The sequence below is a fragment of the Peromyscus californicus genome, unplaced genomic scaffold (genome assembly GCF_007827085.1).
Source record: "Peromyscus californicus insignis strain IS unplaced genomic scaffold, ASM782708v3 Scaffold_7__1_contigs__length_154581171, whole genome shotgun sequence".
NCBI lineage: Eukaryota > Metazoa > Chordata > Mammalia > Rodentia > Cricetidae > Peromyscus > Peromyscus californicus.
The window spans coordinates 80,972,270-80,992,410 of NW_026294595.1; the positions used below are offsets into that span (position 1 = coordinate 80,972,270).

The 20,141-nt window shown below is 37.6% G+C and overlaps 1 protein-coding gene across 3 annotated transcripts in view; it reads right to left on the reverse strand.

Annotated features, from left to right (window-relative positions):
- Elp4 (elongator acetyltransferase complex subunit 4) overlaps window positions 1-20,141 on the reverse strand; it is a 218,993-nt gene that overhangs the window by 154,059 nt on the left and 44,793 nt on the right. For all 3 annotated transcript variants that reach the window (XR_008215471.1, XM_052726549.1, XM_052726548.1), the window contains exon 4: window positions 17,749-17,877. Coding sequence is in view for 2 of the 3 variants with exons in the window: in XM_052726549.1 (XP_052582509.1) it covers window positions 17,749-17,877 (129 nt within the window). In the remaining variant the exon portion in view is untranslated. The remainder of the gene's footprint in view (window positions 1-17,748; window positions 17,878-20,141) is intronic.

Genomic DNA, 20,141 nt, shown 5'->3' on the forward strand with positions numbered 1-20,141 from the left:
TTGCAAAAGCCTACCTGAATCAAATAAGCATGAATAATCTATTTTAGCAGACTGACCATGGGGAGAGAGAAAGAAAGAGAGACTTTTCACTTCTTTTAAGTTTGAGTTAATAAATTTATTAGTGGATTGAAGGTTCTTGAAGTCCCATGCACTCACAGAAATATACCAAATTACCAAAATGCAAGGTATGCTTTTTAAGTTGCCGTCACTTTTAATGTTTTTAATTATAATATTAGTGTGCTAGAATTCTCAGATTTTGGATGAATCAAGGCAGAAAATTGATTTCATGCTGTGACAGTTTACATACAGACCACAAACAATTCATTAAAATGTAAAAATAAAACTGGTAAATTTTCTTACTATAATTGTTACTAACTTATTTAGATGCTAAGACCAAATATGACAGGAAAAATATTGATAAGGTAGACACAAAGTTTTCATTACTGATGAAAGATTTCAATCTTTTAATAAAGGAAAACAAAACAAATATATTCTTATAGGATAAAAAAGTTTTGCAAATTTTTCTATCTAAGACACATAATATTAGCATACAGTCAGATTTCTGAAATACTACAATCTTTTGAGACCTAGCAATTTCCTTTGAAAATAAAATCTTACTGTTGTTACTCTAACAGTGTTTATCTATAAAAATATCATTGTCATAAAAATTAAATTGCAATTTATTTCAACCTATCAGGAAAAAGCAGTTCATTTATTTCATGTGTTAAGAACATGTTGCTTTAATTTTACATATGACAACTTTTATTGCTTACATAACCTACCTTTTACTTTATCATCTGTAGAATAGAGAAAAATTGAAGTTTTCACTATGCTAAAAAATGAAATCTGATGGGAGTCCAGGAGGAAATCTGAGCAACAGAACAACAGCACACTCCAACACCACCACACTAGAGCTCCAGTGTGTTAGGAAGCAACAAACTACAGAGGAAACACACAAATAGTCTATGTAAGCTCTGTCTCACCACTGTCAGCAAGTCTTGTTTCTGAGAGTGTAGCCTAACAGACAGCAAGAATCCAACCACCCACTAACCCACGTAGAGCCCCAGCTCAATCACTAGAACTGGGCTAATCACGATTTTACTATGTTCTCAAAATAATCTATGCAATATTGGCAATTAATGTTGTATACATTTGAACATAATATGAATATTATTATTACTAAGTTATGATTCATTAGAGAATCAAAAAATTTATCATTGTTCTTTGTAATTACATTGCCTTACTGAACAAAATTTGTGGCGCATTGACATATTAACTTATCTACCAGAATTGTTGTGGCTAAACCACTAATTATAACAAGAGTCTGATATGCTTCCATGACTCGCTGGAAGACTGGTTGGTACTAGAGTCCTATAATTCTGAAGTGAAATCCAGAATGCACTGCAGGCCAGCAATCTGAAGGGTGAGGAGTGAGTGGGTACTAACAATCAGGGAGAAGGCAAGTCCACCTATGACAGAGAAACTAAATCATTAGTGATACAGGAAGGATTCTTAAAACTACATATTCGTTGGGTTGAGTGACACATTTATGCATTACTAAGTGCCTAACTTCTGTATCTACACCCTCATATTCCCCAAATAGACTAGGACTACACTTGTTGGATTTGGTAACAATTTACATTAAAGGGCATCTCTGATCATCGATATACCTCATTCTGGACTACTTTTACTTCTTTACTTTTAAACCAAAATATTGAAACTTCATTTTGTTCACAGAAATATAGAAAGCTAAATGTTTTTGTTGCTTTATTTTCAAACTGGGAATTGCAAAGTAATGCCTAGACTTCGAAAAAAGATGAAGACAAGTGCTGGCCAAAGATCATTGGCACAGGTTAGTCACTGAACATAAAATTATTGTGATGGGCCAAAAAAGAAAAAGAGAAAAAGGAAAAAAAGACAGCAAAGAAGTAGACATAATTCTTATTTCTTAAACAGGAGGCATGCATTGGTAAACAGAAACAAACTTAAATTTGAGCACTGACAATAAAGTAAAAAGAAGCGATTACTTATGGTAGTATTAATGATTGCAATTTGTTATTTAATTTACTCACTAATTCATGGAATATACATTACATAGCAATAAAGCAAAACATTCTCTTTCTCTTTCTGAGTTCACATCCTAAAATAGACACAAGAGAAGTACTGAAATGAATATATGACTTCCTACTTTAAATAATGTATTGAAGAAAGTAAAGCAGTGAAAGAGAAAGCAATATTTCATGCAGCATGAAAAAGGAAGTCACTGTAGATGATACAGTATTTCAGAAAATCCCCAGGAAAAAAACAGAATACTGAATAAAGAGGAGAATATTCTAAATTATAATTTACAAAGAAACAATGGAAGTCCCAGGAAAGATGGTGGTTCTGCCTTTTTGTGATCTCTTGAAGTATAAGTTATGATAAGGGGGCTGAGAAGATGCTCAGTCATGCTACACAAGCATGAGGATCTGAGTTAAGATTCCCAATACCCATCTAAAACCCCTTGAAGTCAGAGACCGGAATATCACTGATGCTCACTGGCCAGCCAGCCAGTTGGTTATTTCCAAGTTCAGTAAGAGACACTGTCTCAAAACTTAGAGCGAAAATAACTGAAGAAAGACATGGTGTTGGGCTGGAATACAGCTCAGTGACAGATGCTTGCCTAGCAAGTATGAGGCTTTAATTTCTGTTCTCATCACTGTAAAACAACAGCAGCAGTAGCAACAACAAATAAAGACTCCTGACATCAATCCAGGCCTCCACGTGAGCACACACACACAAAGTGAGGTCAGAAGGAATATCTTCTATCCTTAGCAGAAGAAGAGTGAAAGAACATTGCAAATCATCAAAGGGAGTGTGAAGCCAAGTGAGAAGTGTGGGGAAAAGGAAGGCTGGCACAAACACAAGCAAGATGAGCTTAAGTCTCACTGAGAAGAAACCTCCAAGGGAAGCAGCAATTGGCATCTAGCCATAACCCTTGGGTGCCTACTGGGCTCGGGGTAGGTGGTAGCTGACAAAAAAGGGCTATCCTGACTTCAGCTAGAGAGCTGTACGAGACTGGTAGCCAGAGAAATGCTGCGTGGTAGGCGAGTAACCACAAGCTGGGAACAGCCTGAGCAGAGAGACAGGCAGGGCAGCCAGAGATGCTGGGGTGGAAGTACTGCACAGGAACCCAATGCTGAGAACATCCGCAACCATCTTTGGGTGAAATCAACTAAAAAAAAAAAAAAAAAAGCACGGGAAACACTACCTGTAGCTAGAGTTTTCCTGCCTTGCCCACAGTCAGGACAAATCTCTTTCACCCGCCAGTCCCACAGCCACTCAGACCCAACCAAGTAAACACAGAGACTTATATTGCTTACAAACTGTAATGGCTGTGGCAAGCTTCTTGCTAACTGGTCTTACAGCTTAAATTAATCCATTTCCATAAATCTATACCTTGCCACGTGGCTCGTGGCTTACCGGCATCTTCACATGCTGCTTGCCATGGCGGCGGCTGGCAGTGTCTCCCCCACTCAGCCTTCCACTTCCCAGAATTCTCCTCTCTCCTTGTCCCACCTATACTTCCTGCCTGGTCACTGGCCAATCAGTGTTTTATTTATACAGAACAATATCCACAGCACTTCCCTTTTTCTTTTTTTTCAAAAAGGAAGGTTTTAACCTTAACAAAGTAAAATTACATATAATTTGGGAATTTGGGCGTAGCTTCTCTTACTACTTCCTGCTGGAGGGGGGCGCTGTATCTTATGGGGACACAAAGAAAATTTTAGGATTATGGAGTAGTCCATGAGGCTGTATTTTCTGAGCCAGTTGCCTTCAAACCATTTTGGATGTTGGATCATCTGGGCCATGGTGTCATCGGAGACCTTTCAGGGGGTCTTGGCTGGTCAAACCTGATGTATCTTAATCTGGAACAAATCCATAGCCTCTGGCTTTCTGTGGAAACAAAAGCAGAGCTTCCTTTCCAAAGCAACATATCCTTACATCCAAATTTTGAAGTCAAGGTACCTTTAAAATATACATTTTGGCATAACTCAACAGCTTTTGCAATCAAATGTTTTTCTTCAGTTACGAATATCAAAGGGAACATAATCCAGATTCTCTTTGTGGTAGCCATCTTTACGTGGCTTATTTTTTATATTACCTGAGTCTACTGCTTGAAACTGCAGCATTCTAAGATTGAAACGGCGCTGTGGCTGCTGGCTCCGCCCACTTCAGCTTTCCAACATGGCGGTGGTACGTCTTCTGCCAGCTCTGGGAGCCATCAACTCTCAGAAATAGTGGGTCTATGCTTCTATCAAATCAGCGTGTAGCCCAGAACTAGTAAGTAGTAAGAGAAGCTACACCCAAATTCCCAAATATACCAAGCTGGCTTTGGAGATGTGTAAAAGTTAAAACCTTCCTCTTTAAAAAAAAAAAGAAAAGGAGAAGTGCTGTGGGATGGTCTGTATGTTAAAATGCTCTGATTGGTCAATAAATAAAACACTGATTGGCCAGTGGCCAGGCAGGAAGTAAGCGGGACAAGGAGAGAGGAAAATTCTGGGAAGTGGAAGGCTGAGTGGGGAAGACACTGCCTGCCAGCTGCCACCATGACAAGCAGCATGTAAAGACACCGGTAAGCCACGAGCCACATGGCAAGGTATAGATTTATAGAAATGAATTAATTTAAGAGTAAGAACTAGATAGCTAGAAGCCTGAGCCATTAGGCCAAACAGTTTAAGCAATATAAGTCTCTGTGTTTACTTGGTTGGGTCTGAGTGGCTGTGGGACTGGCGGGTGACAGAGATTCATCCTGACTGGGGGCCAGGCAGGAAAACTCTAGCTACAACTACCTCTGCCACGGTCTACACAGCACCATGGAAACATAAGAAGTGTGTCCAACCCAGCAGAGCAGACAGAGGCATTTTCTCAGGCATGGACTGTGTGGCATTTGGAAGGGAAACAACCAGGATCCAACTCGATTGCATTTTTGGGACTACATATCTTCTCTCCACTTTGCAGAGGTAGCTACAAAATCCAAATGTTGGTGTGGGAAAAACCGTGCTTGTGTGTGTGTGTGTGTGTGTGTGTGTGTGTGTGTGTGTGTGTGTGTGTCTAGAAGAAAGTACTAGCAGATGTTATATTTTCCATTTACTTTAATTTTTTAAAAAAATGAAACCTTTATATTTCAATTGTGCAGCTATTTATTTTTAGCTCGGATCTTGACCAAATAAGCACTTATGACTGTGCAGTTTGTATCCCTAGTCTGTAGTACTTACTTCCCTCCTTATTTGTATTTGCGCTCCTTTCCCCTTCTCATTTCAGTTCACTTTTAAAAATACCCTCAGATCTAAAGACCTATAAACTATGCTTCCCTATACCACCTGATGTACCTCTGCCTGAACCTTATCAGGGACATAATATCTAGTATCTGTTACTGTAGATTTACATCAGAATTGTTGTCAAATAATTCTTGGTTATTATAGTCAGTTTTTGTCCTAAATAGTAGTGGGAACATAACCCAAGCAAACACAAAGCACCAAGAAGACTCACATAAAATAGAAAAACTGGAGGACATAATCATTCCAAAAGATATACAAAACACAATAACAACAAAATACACACATGAGAAAACAAGCCAATAAACTTCTACAAGCTCCTGGCTCCAAGAGTCTGAAATGAAATGAGATAACTCAAGTGTCAGAGAAGGATTTCAGAATCCCACTTTTGAAAGGAGTCCAGGACCCACAGAGAAGTCAAATAAGCAGACGAATAAAGCAAGGAAATCAGCTGAGAACTTGACTAAGAGCATTAGCAAAGTAGATGTAAAGATCGGCAACAGGGAAGAGAAATTTAAATTAAAAAAAAAAAACAGAGAAAAACATTATCAAGGAAACTGAGATTCTGAAATCAACCAAACAGAAATGCTGGACATACACAGTAAAAGATCCACCTTAAAAAAAAAAGTGGAAAGCACAGACAAACAAGATCAAGCAGAAGCATGAGTCAGCAATAGGGGCCATGGTAAAGATAATACCACACTTACTAAGAAAAGAATGAGAGCATGACCATGATGTATAAAATACGCCGGGCAGTGGTGGCGCACGCCTTTAATCCCAGCACTCGGGAGGCAGAGCCAGGCGGATCTCTGTGAGTTCGAGGCCAGCCTGGGCTACCAAGTGAGTTCCAGGACAGGCGCAAAGCTGCAAAGCTACACAGAGAAACCCTGTCTCGAAAAACAAAACAAACAAAAAAAAAAAATTCAGTAATACAATCAGGAGACCAAACCCAAGAAGCCACAGCACAGAAGGAGCTGAGATTAAAAGCCACAGGAGCTGTTCAATAGCATTATATTAAAATATTTTTCAAATAGAGAGAAAGGAATTGACATTCAAACACGAGGCATTTAGAACCCCAAATGACCAGAGAAGAAACTTTGACCACAGTCAAGATGTCAAAAATACAAAGCAATAGAAATATTATTAGGGCCAGAGAGATGGCTCGGAGGGTGAACACATTTGCTGCCAATGTGATGATCTGAGTTCCATCCCTAGGTCTCTCATAGTATAAAGAGATAATCAACTCCTGAAGGGTGTACTCTGACCTCCATATACAGACCATGACAAGAATACACACTCATTCACCAAATAAATAAATAATAAATATATATTTAAAAAAGAAACAATAAAAGTTATAAAACGAGAACATGAACACACAAGGCAAGCATATCAAAATAGCACCATATCTTTCATTAACAACCCTAAGAAGTCAGGAAAACATGGAATGCTATGCTTCAAGTCAAAAAAATAAATATCAACCAAGACTGTTGTTCCATCCAGCAAGCTAGTTCTAAAACTTGACCTAGGAACAGGAGCTTTTCAAGACAAGCACAAATGAAGGCAGATATGACCACTAAGCCACCAATACAGACGGTAATGAAAGGAAGACCATATATAGAGGAGGAAGGAAGAGTCTAATTATGAGATCACAGGAAATAATAAATTTCATTTGAGAAAAATGAACAACAGACAAGTAGGAGAGCATCAATAATGCCCAATACCAAAAATAAAAGAAAAAGGAAAAAGCACATTTTGGTAGTTTGAATGAGAAATGGCCCTCAGAGACTCACATATTTAAACTAGCAAAACTCTAATACCAATAAGGAAAACAGAACACAAACACACACACACACACACACACACACACACACACACACACACACACACACACACCAAACCCCGAAACAAAAACAAAAACAACAACAAAAAAACCACAAACAATTCAACCACCAGAAAAACAACCAACAACAAAATTACAGGAATTAGAAACCTGTCTCAATAATAATATTCACTTTAAAAGGCCTCAATTAATGAATAGAGATGCAGATATCTAACTAGATTAAAAAACAAGATCCAACTATCAGCTCTGTTAAGAAACATACTTCACTGGTAAAGAAATGCATAGAGTAAAAGGTTGGAATCAACATATCAAATGACTGGAGCCTGAAATTCAGCATGCTGGTAAGATATTCTATAATGTAAGAAAGTCTATTTCAAACCCGAACTAGTGAGATGAAGACAGCCAGATTGGTGTGGGCGGATGGCTCAACAGTTAAGGCTACAGAGGACCCAGGTTCAATTTCCAGTAACTACATGGCAGCTCACAACCCTCTGTAACTCAATTCAAGGGGATTCTAAGGTCCTCTTCTAGCTTTTGTGGGTACCATCCATGCATGAGATATAAAGACATACACAGAAGCAAAATATCCATTCACATAAAAATTAAAATAAATAAAAATTTAAAGGCCATGTTAATACAAAGAACAAATCATCAAGAAGATACAATTGTAAATATATATGCACTACTGTATCTCCAATTTTATAAGACAAATATTAGTTGGCAATTAGTTGGTATAAAAGATGAAATATGTTCTAATACAACATCAGTGAATAACTTCAGTACCCCCACTTTCATCTTTGGATAAGTCACTCAGTTTAAAAACCAATACAGAAACTACAGATTTAGTTGTTACATAATGGAAGAAATAGAATTACCAAATTCATATAGGACATTCTGATTAGCAACTCATGGAACCTTTTCTAAAATAACCCCAAATCTAGGCTGCAAAGCAAACGTTAACAAATGGGCAAAGAACTGAATTCATTTCATGTATCTTACCAGACCACAGTAAAATAGAAAAAAAAATCACTGAAAAACAAAACAAAACATAACAGACACTACATATATTCTTGAAGAATGAACAATGAAGTCTTTAGTGAACAGCTGGTCACTGAAGAGACCAGGAGCCAATTAAATCACTCTTAGAATCAAAGGAAAGAAAATTGTGGCTATGTGTGGGAAGGTTATAGAACCATTAGGAGACTGAGTCCTGATGGAAGAAGTACATCTTTAGGGATGGGTTTTGAGAGTTTATGGCCTCACCCCCTCCAACTTGTTTTCTCTGCTTCCTGTTTGTGGTTGGAGATATGATCTATTGACTTCCTGCTCTGGACACCTACTACCATGCCTCCCACACCGTTATGGACTCTCCCTGTAGAACTATAAGCCAAAATAAAGTCTTTCTTCTGTAAGTCACTTTTGATCATGATATTTTATCACAGCAATAAAAAGCAATTAATATAAGAGCAATTCAGACTTTCTGGGATAAGGTAGTTCTGTTAAGTTTTTACTGCATTTACATTTAAAAAATTAGAGAGATCTCATAGAATTAACTCAATGATGTAACCTAAGGTCACAGAAAAATAAGAACAATGCGAAATCTCAAAGCATTAGATGGCAAGAAACAGTAACGTTTGAAAATTAATGTAATGTCCATGAAGAGAACAATAGATAAAATGCATCAAACAGAAATTTGGTTCTTTAGAAAAACAAACAAAGCTGTAAAACCTCTAGACAAAATGATGAGAGGGTGGCAGTGGGGAATCCAAATTAGGAATTTTAGGATGAAAAAGATAATAAGACAGATTCAATGAAATCAGAGGATCATTAAGGAATACTTTGAGAAGTTATAGTCTAAAAAAACCCTGGAAAAATTCCTAGACAAGGATGATCTACCAAAATTAAATCAGGAGTATATGAATAGCTTTAACAGATCCATCTGAAGCAATCACACTGAAGTAGTAATAAAAACTGTACCAACAAAGAAAGCACAGAATAAGGTTGATTCATTGTCAAATTCTACCAAAGCTTTAGCAAAGACCTAACACCAATGCTCCTCATACTGTTCTAGAAAACAGAGAGGGGAAGGACTCTGAACAATCCCCATTCTCCAAAGCCACTATTACCCTGACATTGAAAACAAATAAGGGCAAAACATAAGAAAACTATAGACCAATATCCCTGATGAGTACAGATGAAAAATCTCAATAAAATATTGTACAGACTAGTTTCAAGTTCACATCACATAACTGTGTTTCATTCCAGGTGTGGTGGTTTGAATAAGAATGGCCCCCACAGGCTCATATTACAGAGCAATAGTAGTAAAATAAAAATGGTACTGGCACAAAAACAGGCATGAAGACCAAAGGAATGAAACAGAAGACCCAAACATAAGTGTGTGTTACTACAGTCATCTATTTTTTTCCACAAATGGGCCACAAAGATACACTGTAGAAACAACATCGTCTTCATATTGGTGGGAAAACTGGATGTCCACACTTGAAATAATAAAATTATACCCAAACCCTTTTGGGAATCTGTTCCCCACGCTGGATTACCTTGACCCAGCCTTGACCCTTGGTCCTGCCTCAATTTGATGTGCCATGCTTTGCTCAAGCCCATGGGAGGCCTGCCCCTTCCTGAACAGAGATGGAGGAGGAGTGGAAGGGGAGGGGGATAGATGGGAAGCAGGGGAGGAGGGGATGAGAGGAGAGGAGGGAGGGGAAACTGTGGTTGGTATGTAAAATAAATGAAAAAAAATGTTATTTAAATAATAAAAAAAATTATTACCTGTTACCTTGTACAAAAACCAATGAAAAAGATCAAAGACCTAAGTTTGAAACCAGAAATTGAAACTGCTCCAGGACAACCTAGTAGAACTAAGGCCAACACTTACCAAGTGAGACCTCATAGAACTAAAATGTTTCTACACAGGAAAAGAAACAATCAACTGAAGAGGAAGACCAAAGAACTGGAGAGAATCTTTGTCAGCAATATTTCTGACAGAGGATTAATATCTAGGATATAGAAAGAACTTAAAAAAAAAAAAGAGTGAAAAGAACAAAACGATACAAAAGACCCATTCCAAAGTAGGCCTGGGACCTGAACAGAGGAGAGAGTTCTCAAAAGAAGAAATAAGAGTGGCTAAGAAATATCTTTAAAAAAATTCATTCAAACTTTGAGATTTCATCTCAACCCTGTCAGAGAGGCTAAGATCAACAAGACAATTGACAACAAATGCTGGAGAGGGTGTGGGAAAGGGGAATCCTCATTTGCTATTGGTGGGATTGAGACTGGTACAGCCACCCTGTACTTCGTGGAGAATCCTCTAAAAGCTAAAAATAAACCTACCACATGACCTCACTATACCACTCCTCGGCATATGCCCAAAGGACTTGACATCCTACTCCACAGACACTTGCTCAGCCTTATTCATTTCTGTTCTATACACAACAGGTAGGAAATGGAAACAAATTAAATGTCCTTTAACTGATGAATGGATGGTGAAAATGTTGTTCATATATATATATTTTAGAATACTGTTAAGCTGAAAGAAAAATGAAATAATAAAATTTTCAGGTAAATATCTGGAACTAGAAAAATTATATTGAGTCGGGTAACTAAGATCCAGAAAGACAAAATGTCTTGTGTTCTCTCTCATATGTTTCTCTTAACTCCAGATCTTTAGATGTGAGCATATAATCTGCTGTAACCACAGAAACTGAGAAAGTGAACTGGGGCCATGGGGTGCGAGGCAACATAGAAAGAAATAGCAGGATACAAGTGGTTTGAAAGGGAAAAACTGGAGGGTGGGAACAACCACTCTAATTAGGGAGGGGAGATCGTAGTTAACAGAGAAGGAGAGGGATGGAAGAGGGTAAAATGACAGTGAAGATGTATGAAAAAGTTATATGGAATCATAGTATTACCTATTTACCTAACATTATATATAATACATATAATTCTATGTGTATACATGTAGTTACATATAGTTTAAATAAGATTTTACCACATGGCTGACACCATTCATCCCAAGAGCAACAGAAAGACTCTAACAAAACCTCAATACCAGGCCTAAGAAGCACCATTTTGAACTGTTGGCCAGGGGAGACAAGAGACTCCCAAAACATTAGAAGCTATTGTTATAGACTTTGATTTCCCCCCAGAGGTTGAAGAGAACTCCTTATTGCTGAAGATACCACGTACTTTAGAACACAGGTCCCAGAGGATCAATGTTGGATCTGATTGGAAAGCCTTCTCTCTGGGGCCTAGGTTTTATGGCACCAGAATCTACCATGCAAGCTCCAAGGAAGGGAAGCAACCAATAGTCCTATCCAGCTATGATGCTTGTGAACCATAGCAATGACCAGGATGGCAAAATATCTCTAAGGACACAACAATGGCACACAAATCTTGGTGGTAACCAACAGCTCTCTAATTGTACTTAAGGCCCACTGATAATAGAGAAATCATGCCTGGTACTGGAAACCTAGCAGCAGCTAGTGAAATCATGAATCTTGGAGGAAAATCTACAACAGCCAATTCTATTAAACAAGTGTAATTCCTAAATGCATTCTAAATCTACCTTTATATCCATAGCCAAGCATAGCTCTTACCACTCATCAAGGAAACTTCTCTTTGCAACACAGACCATTACAGAAAATCATGACCTATCAAAATTCAAATAACAACTGAACAGGTGGTTCCTAGCCCCGTTGAAGACATCTACAATACAACTCTGATGGAGGAATGTCTTTCTATATGCTGTAAAAATACGTTGCTCTGATTGGTTGATAAATAAAGCCATTTGGCCAATGGCAAGGCAGCTTAGAGGCAGGTGGAAAATCCAAACAGATAGAGAGGAGAAAGAGCAGAGAAGAGTCTGCCAGCTGCCACCACAAGAAGCAAGATGTAAAAGTACCGGTAAGCCACAAGCCACGGGGCAAAGTATAGATTTACAGAAATGAGTTAATTTAAGATATGAGAACTAGATAACAAGAAGCCTGCCATGGCCATAGTTTAAAAATAAAATTAGCCTGTGTATGTTTATTTGGGTCTGAGCGGCTGCAGTGAGAGAGATTTGTCCTGACTGTGGGCCAGACGGGACACAGGAAAACTTCAGCTACACAACTCCTGGACCTGAGGCTAGGGGAATCATCATGGAAGACAAAATGGAAAGATGGAAAGAACCAGAGACACAAAATGCCTGATGTGTCTTCAAGAAATATCAGGGAAGCTACATCCATTAATTGTCAAGAAGGTGGCTACCTAAACAAGGAAGACACCAAAAGACATACTAACATGGAAGCGGGAAATCTCAACTACAGGCAACCAAAAAAATGCTGAGAGCTGGAGAAATAGTCTTCCCCAGGGAAAAGCCCCACAACTGTTTATCTAATACCAAGTCATCATCCCTGAAACCATATACATACAAGTAACATTATATGAAATGAAAGATTATATTTACATATTTATGTGTATGTGTATATGTACCAAAATTAGAAAAATGAGACTGTAAATCTGAAAGGAAGAGTGTGTGGGTGTATGGGAGGCATTAGATGGAGGAAAGGGAAAGAAGGAAAATGTCATTATATTTATATTTAATTAAAATTATTAAATAAAATAATTTAAAAGCCAGGAAGCACTGTTTCTTCATGGTCTCTGTTTCAAGTTTTTGCTTGAGTTCCTAACTTGATTTAGCAATGATGGACTGTGACTTGGAAGTATAAACCAAAGAAACTCTTTTGCCCCTGTGTTGCTGTTGGTCAGTCTTATCAAAGTAAGAGAAGGGAAACTAGAACGTCCTAGTTTGTTTTCTATTGCTCTGCTGAAAACCATTACCAAAAGCAACTCAGGGAGGAAAGGGTTTATTACACCTTACAACTCCAAGATCAAACTCTATCACTGAGAGAAGTTAGGGCAGGAACTCAAGCAGGAAGCTGGAGGCAGGGACTGAGGTAGAGGCCATAGAGGAATCCTGATTACTGGCTTGCTCTCCATGGCTTGCTCAGCCTTCTTTCTTCTACACCCCAAGACTACCCGCCCAGGGGTGGTAACATCCACAAAATGAGCTGGACCCACCCATATCAAACATTAATCAAGAAAATACCCCACATACCTGCCTACAGGCCAATTTGATGGAGGCATTTTTCTCAATTGAGATTCCCTCTTCCCAGATGTATGGGGCTCATGTCAAATTGACAAAAAAACTAACCAGCACACAGAATAATAGGGAAAAGATAATCTGAGCAGAAAGTACTGGGAAAGTGAATAACCATATACATAGAAGGAAACTAAGTCAGTATCTCTTACCCTGTACAAAAATCAATGGATGGATCCAAGAACTGAATGAATATAAGATCTGAGGCTGAAACTGCTAGAGAAAAAAAGATCAGACACTCAGGCATAGGCACAGGATGGGAAGGCCTCAACAGCACAGGGCATAATCTCAACCATCCAGAAATGGGATGACATATAATGAAAACAATTCTATATAGCAAAGGAAACAGCAGAGTAAAGAGACTGCCTACTTTAATAGTTAACAATTTTTACCCACTATGCATATGAAAGGGGGTTAATATTCACAATCTATAAAGAACTCTAAAAGTTAAACATGGTAAAAAAAATCCCTAAGTCAAAAAATGACTTAATAAACTTAATAGATAAAGTACATGCCAACTACCACTGAGGTTTAAGCATTCCCTCCATTTCCTCTGTTTCAACCTGTCAGTTAACTCTCTGTCCTAAGTAGATGAGCTACATTTCTCCTAGATTCTCAGTGACATATACACTAGGTTAAACATGTGACACACTTTTGAATATACCCAATTCTCCTTTATTAGTTTTTAATATAAACAACTTTACACTCCAGATATACTATGATATATATCACTTGTTTACTAGTAGACATTTAGGTTATTTTCAATCTTTCACTATTCAAATATACTGTATGAACGGCTTTTACATATTCTAAAGCTGAGTAAATATATTCATGAGGTAAATTTTGAAGGCTATTACCAAACATCCTTTACAGAAGCTATATTTAAAATTTCTCTTAAAATTGTGCCTGTATGTGATGCATGTTAAGCGTGGACATTTGTGGACCCTAGTTAGCGCTGTGGAGTGGGCTCTCCCCTTCCCCCTTTATGCGGGTTGGGTGTGCAAACCCGGGTGGTTAGGCCAGCGCAGCAAGTGCAGCAAGTGCTCTGACCTGCTGAGCCATCCTGCACTCTTCTACCACTTGTACTCTTATCAGCAAGAAGGAGAGTATGATTTTCCCTCTACTGCTAATAAAGTATCTTGACAAACACTTTAGAACACCATGGCGCTGGTTACTGAACACTGACATGGCAGCATTATAGTTTTAAACTACATTTCTCTTGTTGTAACTGAAACCAGACATCTGTTTAATAAGTTTAAGAGTCACAAAAATTTTCTCTTCCTATCTTTGCTGACTTGTAAAAACTGGGTTTTTCTTGTTTATTCTATAGGATCAACATATACAAGGAAAATCAGTCCTTATTTTACATATGAGTACAAATATTCTCTAATTTGTAGTTCGTTCAGTTGTGTAAATCAAAGTTTTAAATCGTGGTATTCAAATGAATTATATGTGTAAAAGGTGAGCTTGCTATTATTTAGTGTGCATGTTTTGTACACAGCTGATGGGCGACTACTTGATATTTGCTGACTGAATGAATACATTTAAATTATTAACTATTAATACCTACATTTATTATTATTCACTATGTAGGCATTAGTATAGGTGGTGGACATACAGGAGAAAATAAATTAAATTCTCTATCTTCACAAAGAAGTCTCATCTGATGGAGAAGGTATCCGAACAGTTAATTCTAAAATACTGTGACATATGAAATACGAAGTACTGTATTACTTTTCTCACTGCTATGACCAGCTTATCTGACAAGAAATGAGTTTGTTAGAGCTCAGAGTTCCCTTGAACGGTCTGACATGGTGGAGAAGGTATGGCAGCAGAATATGGAGCAAGTCACATTGTTTCCACAGTCAGAAAGCAGAGAGAAGAATGCTCATGTTCTATGTGCTTTTTTTTTTTTTTTTTTTTAAATAAAGTCCAGGACCTCAGCCTATGGAATGGGACAGCGGTATTTATTTATTTATTTATTTATTTATTTATTATTTTTTTGAATACATACATGAGGTATTTAATGTTTTTTATATTCTCTTCTATTAAGCATTTAAACATTAACATTGTTAAATTTTGTTGAAAAAAGCATACATGATGGGAGTACATCATCTACCTTTGGACTTGTACTCAGGAGGTGGACACATGAGGATCATGAGTTCAAATATATCCCTGAATCATTACTGACATCCAAGCCAAATGGAATTACAAGCATATATCTCAAGGGAACTTGTGAAAATATGAAAAACAAAGCCAGCAACAAAAACCCACCACCATTTTACAGACAACCTAACTTGAAAAGTACGATCACACACTGCCTGATATTTAAGTAAACAGTGGACCACTTAGATGATGGGTATACCATTCTCTGCATTACAGCAGAAAAATACCTATCACTAAGAAAAGTACAATAGAAAATGAACAAAAGGCAAAGGAGAAATATAAAGGCAACAAAAGAAACATCACTAAATGTATTTGTCACACATATAGTACACTTTAGTATCTACCTCAAAAGTTAAAGATAGGAATCACAATGCCGTGATCTCTACCATTAGTCCTAAGTGAACCTGGTGTAATTTACTTCCTTCAAGTATGTGATGAAAAATAAATGAAACATGATTTCTTTTTCTTGAAGCTGAAGACAACTGTGATGCCTAAAGTCTTTACCAAATTGTTTAAATAGGGTTTTTCTCTTGTATGAGTTTGTCCTCATTTCTACACTTCAACATGATATAAATAGACTTTAAAAAATTTACAGCACTAGAGATATGACTGGGCAGTTAAGAAATGTTCATTTCCCCAAGGTCTGATTTTTGACAACTTCTTGACATTCATCTCCAAGATTCAATGGTCTAACATTTTCAGGAACCAGTTTGCATGATCACAAACACACACATCACATAATTACAGCATTTTCTAAAAATTCCCAAATAATACCATCAACTTAGAAGGATTGATTTCTTTGGCTTCAAGCCTATATGCTAGCTTTCTCTTACATGGACCAATTCATGATGAAGAAAAACTCTGAAAGCCATTAGATGCCTCAACACCTGTTACAGCAATTAATGCTTATAAGAGGAAAAACCTTCATGTAAAATTGGTTCTATAAACAGTTGTTGACAGCCATATTTAATTGGGTCTTCTCTCCTCAGCTAAATCTCTTAAAAGCACCAGTGTGTCTCCTAGATAATTCCAAGTCCACTATAATCCCTATAAATCCATCTGTACTGGCTAGTTTTATGTCAACTTGACACAAGCTAGAGTCATCAGAGAGGAGAGAGTCTCAGTTGAGGAAATGCCTCCATAAGATCAGGCTGTCAGGCATTTTCTTAATTAGTGATCAATGGGGGAGGATCCAGCCCATTGTGGGTGATGCCATCCCTGGGCTGGTGGTCCTGGGTTCTATAAGAAGGCAGGCTGATGCCGGGTAGTGGTGGTGCACGTCTTTAATCCCAGCACTCAGGAGGCAGAGGCAGGTGGATCTCTGTGAGTTTGAGGCCAGCCTGGGCTACAGAGTGAGTTCTAGGAAAGGCGCAAAGAAACTCTGTCTCAAAAAAACCAAAAAAAAAAAAAGAAGAAGGCAGGCTGAGAAAGCCAGGGGAGGAAAGCCTGTAAGCAGCTCCCCTCCATGGCCTCTGCATCAGTTCCTACCCCCAAGTTCCTACCCTCACTGCTTTTGACAATGAACTGTCATATAGAACTGTGAGTGAAATAAACCCTTTCTTCCTCAAGTTGCTTTGGTCATATGTTTCATCACAACAATAGTAACCCAGACTAAGACACCATCTCTTATCAATTTAATAGCCAAGCACATCATTTTACTATAATATTCCACTCTGGCTCTAAAGTCTCATATTTAATGCAAAACGCATTTAGTCCATCTGTAAGTGTCCCAAAATATCAAAGTTCCAATATTACTCAGAAGCTCAATGCCTAAAAGTTTCTTCTAAAATTCTAGGCAATCTCTTCAGGAATATCCCAGGGGCTTGCTACATAGTCATCCTTGGCTACACAGCAAGTCTAAGTATGCCCTGGACTACAGGACACTTGTCAGAGAAAGAAAAGGAAGGGAGGGAGGGAGAGAGGGATGAAGGAAGGGAAGAAAAGAGAGAATATCTAAATTATTCTGTTAGTGCTTGCTGAATCAGTAAGCTTCAGGTTTAGTGAAAGATACTATCTCAGAAAGTAAGGTGGAGAGAGATGGAAGACATGTAACATTGCCCTCTATGAACAGACCCGCATGAAAGAAAACAAGTTTTATCTCTTATACTTCTAATATACAATGGCACAGAATAATATTACCATTTCAAAAAGAAAAATTGGGCCAAAGCCACAAGACCTAAGACCTAGTAGGGCAGACCAGAGATTCTACAAAGTGAAATGAAATGCATTTGCAAATTTTAGAGGTAGTTTGTATGTTGACTTGCCTGCATCTTGGGTAGAAACTGGTATCGCCAGGCTATTTTCATGTTAACATCTGCGTCTGGTGTTTGAGAATTATGTGCATCATCAAGCTCTTTTTTACCATTATCATCAAGTTGTGGTGCAGGGAGTTCCTAAGAAAACAGAATAATACATTATATGGCATCAGTGTTAAATATGGTAATTTCTTGAACCATAATGACAGCAATGCTAGAGTTTTCCAATGCATTAAACAAACATGGGTGCCTTGTAATTGATTTAAACATAAACAGAATGAGATAGAGATTTCCTTCCTTCCTCCCTCCCTCCCTCCCTCCCCCTCTCCTTTCCTTCCTTCTTCCCTCCATCCTTTCTTCTTTCCATTTCTGACAAGTGTCCTGTGTAGTTCAGGGCATACTTAAGGATGACTATGAACCTCTCCTTCCCTGCTTCAATCTGTCAAGTGCAAGAATGACTAAGGTGCACCATCATGTCCAGTTTATGTGGGGCAGAGGATTGAACTCAGGGGTTTATGCATGCTGGAAAGTCTTCTACCAATTGAGCTGTATGCCCAGGCCTTAATATAGACAATTCTAAAACAGAAGAGTGGTATAATATCAGATATGAAGTTTAATGTTTTTTAATGAACTATTATTATTCAAATACATCTGAATTTCTATATTCACAAGAATCAATTCTATTTTAGCAAGAAGTAGAGTATATACTAATAAAAATATATACTTAAGCAAAGTATGGAATCAGCACTTATGTGCTATATGTAGTTACTGTTGTGTTTGCCATAAAATAAAATACATCATTGTATAATCTGTCTACTCATTTGTAATTCTAGAATTCAAAAACTTATTCACTGGAATAATGAATGAAGTAACAGTGGAGAATAAAGACATTTATTTTCCCAATATCAAATTGCTAGTTTTTGCACCTACAAACTTACTTTTTAAACAATAAAAACAGAATTTAAAATTTTGTATTAAATATAGATACTGAATCCCAATTTATTATTTTGTAAGGTGACCTAGTGAGTAGCTATGAAAGAAAGTTTAAAATTATTTTTGTCACGTGTTATAATTAAAAACAGCATTTTGTAAGCAAGAAAAGTATGTCATGATTTTTTTTTTTTTTTTTTGGTTTTTCGAGACAGGGTTTCTCTGTGTAGCTTTGTGCCTTTCCTGGAACTCACTTGGTAGCCCAGGCTGGCCTCGAACTCACAGAGATCCGCCTGGCTCTGCCTCCCGAGTGCTGGGATTAAAGGCGTGCGCCACCACCGCCCGGCTGATTTTTGTTTTTATTTTTTATTAGACAGAACTACAAATGATGTGGGAATTTACAATAGCGACTATAATTATATTTTAAGTTTATCTAAATCGCAATTTTTATTTTTCAAGATCAAATACTATTTTTTTCCCTCTAGGGGTAGGGAGGACAGGGTCACATTTTATACAACACAGTTCAGGCTGGCCTCAAACTTAAGATCCTCCCTTTTTTGCCTCAAGACAGATGGGACTACAGATATGTACCATACAACCATAAGGCCCAGCTTATATGGTTTACAATTAAGGTAAAATCAATACTTTGAAGTCTATTGGTTTTTAATATTTCAGAGTTGTGCAGTTCTCACCATCGAATAAGCTTTCTGTTACTGTGATGGAACACCTAAATGACCAAGATAAAATGAGGAAGGATTTATTTTGGTTCAGAGATACAGTCCATAGTCATCTGGCTGCATTGTTTCCAGGCCTGTTGCTAGGCAAAAAAGTGTAGTGTGGAGGAGTAGAACTTCCCATCTCATGATATCAGGATGTAGGATGCAGGATACAGACAGGTATAAAAAGGATACAAAGCTAAGATATATCTGTCAAAGGCAAGTCCACAATGAACAAGTTCCTCTAATTAGTTTCACCTTCTACAATCCCACCATATCTCATTGGCCTATTCAAATTCTGAATCTTACAATGGATTAACCCATTGATTAGGTCAGAGCCTTCACGATCAAATCATCTCTGGAAATGTCCTTATTGTCATACTCAGTGCTGTGCTATACAAATCTCCCAGGTGTCTCACTGCAACCAAGTTAACAATAGAGATTAACTATTATAACCACTATCCACCTTCAAGATATTTTCACCATTCTGTAAAGATATCCAATGTATGTTGTAGAGCCAGTATCAACTACTAATCTTTCTGTTTCTATGAATTTGGCTCTCTTGGACATTTTATATGGAGTGATACAAAATTTTATGTCTTGTTTCTTTCACTTAACATGTTTATCCCTGTTGTAATATACATCATGAATTCATTATTTTTCATTAGCAAATATTACATTGTATGTATATACTAAATTTTGTTTACCCACCATTTACTGGATTATTTCTACCTCTGATTGTTATATTACTATGAA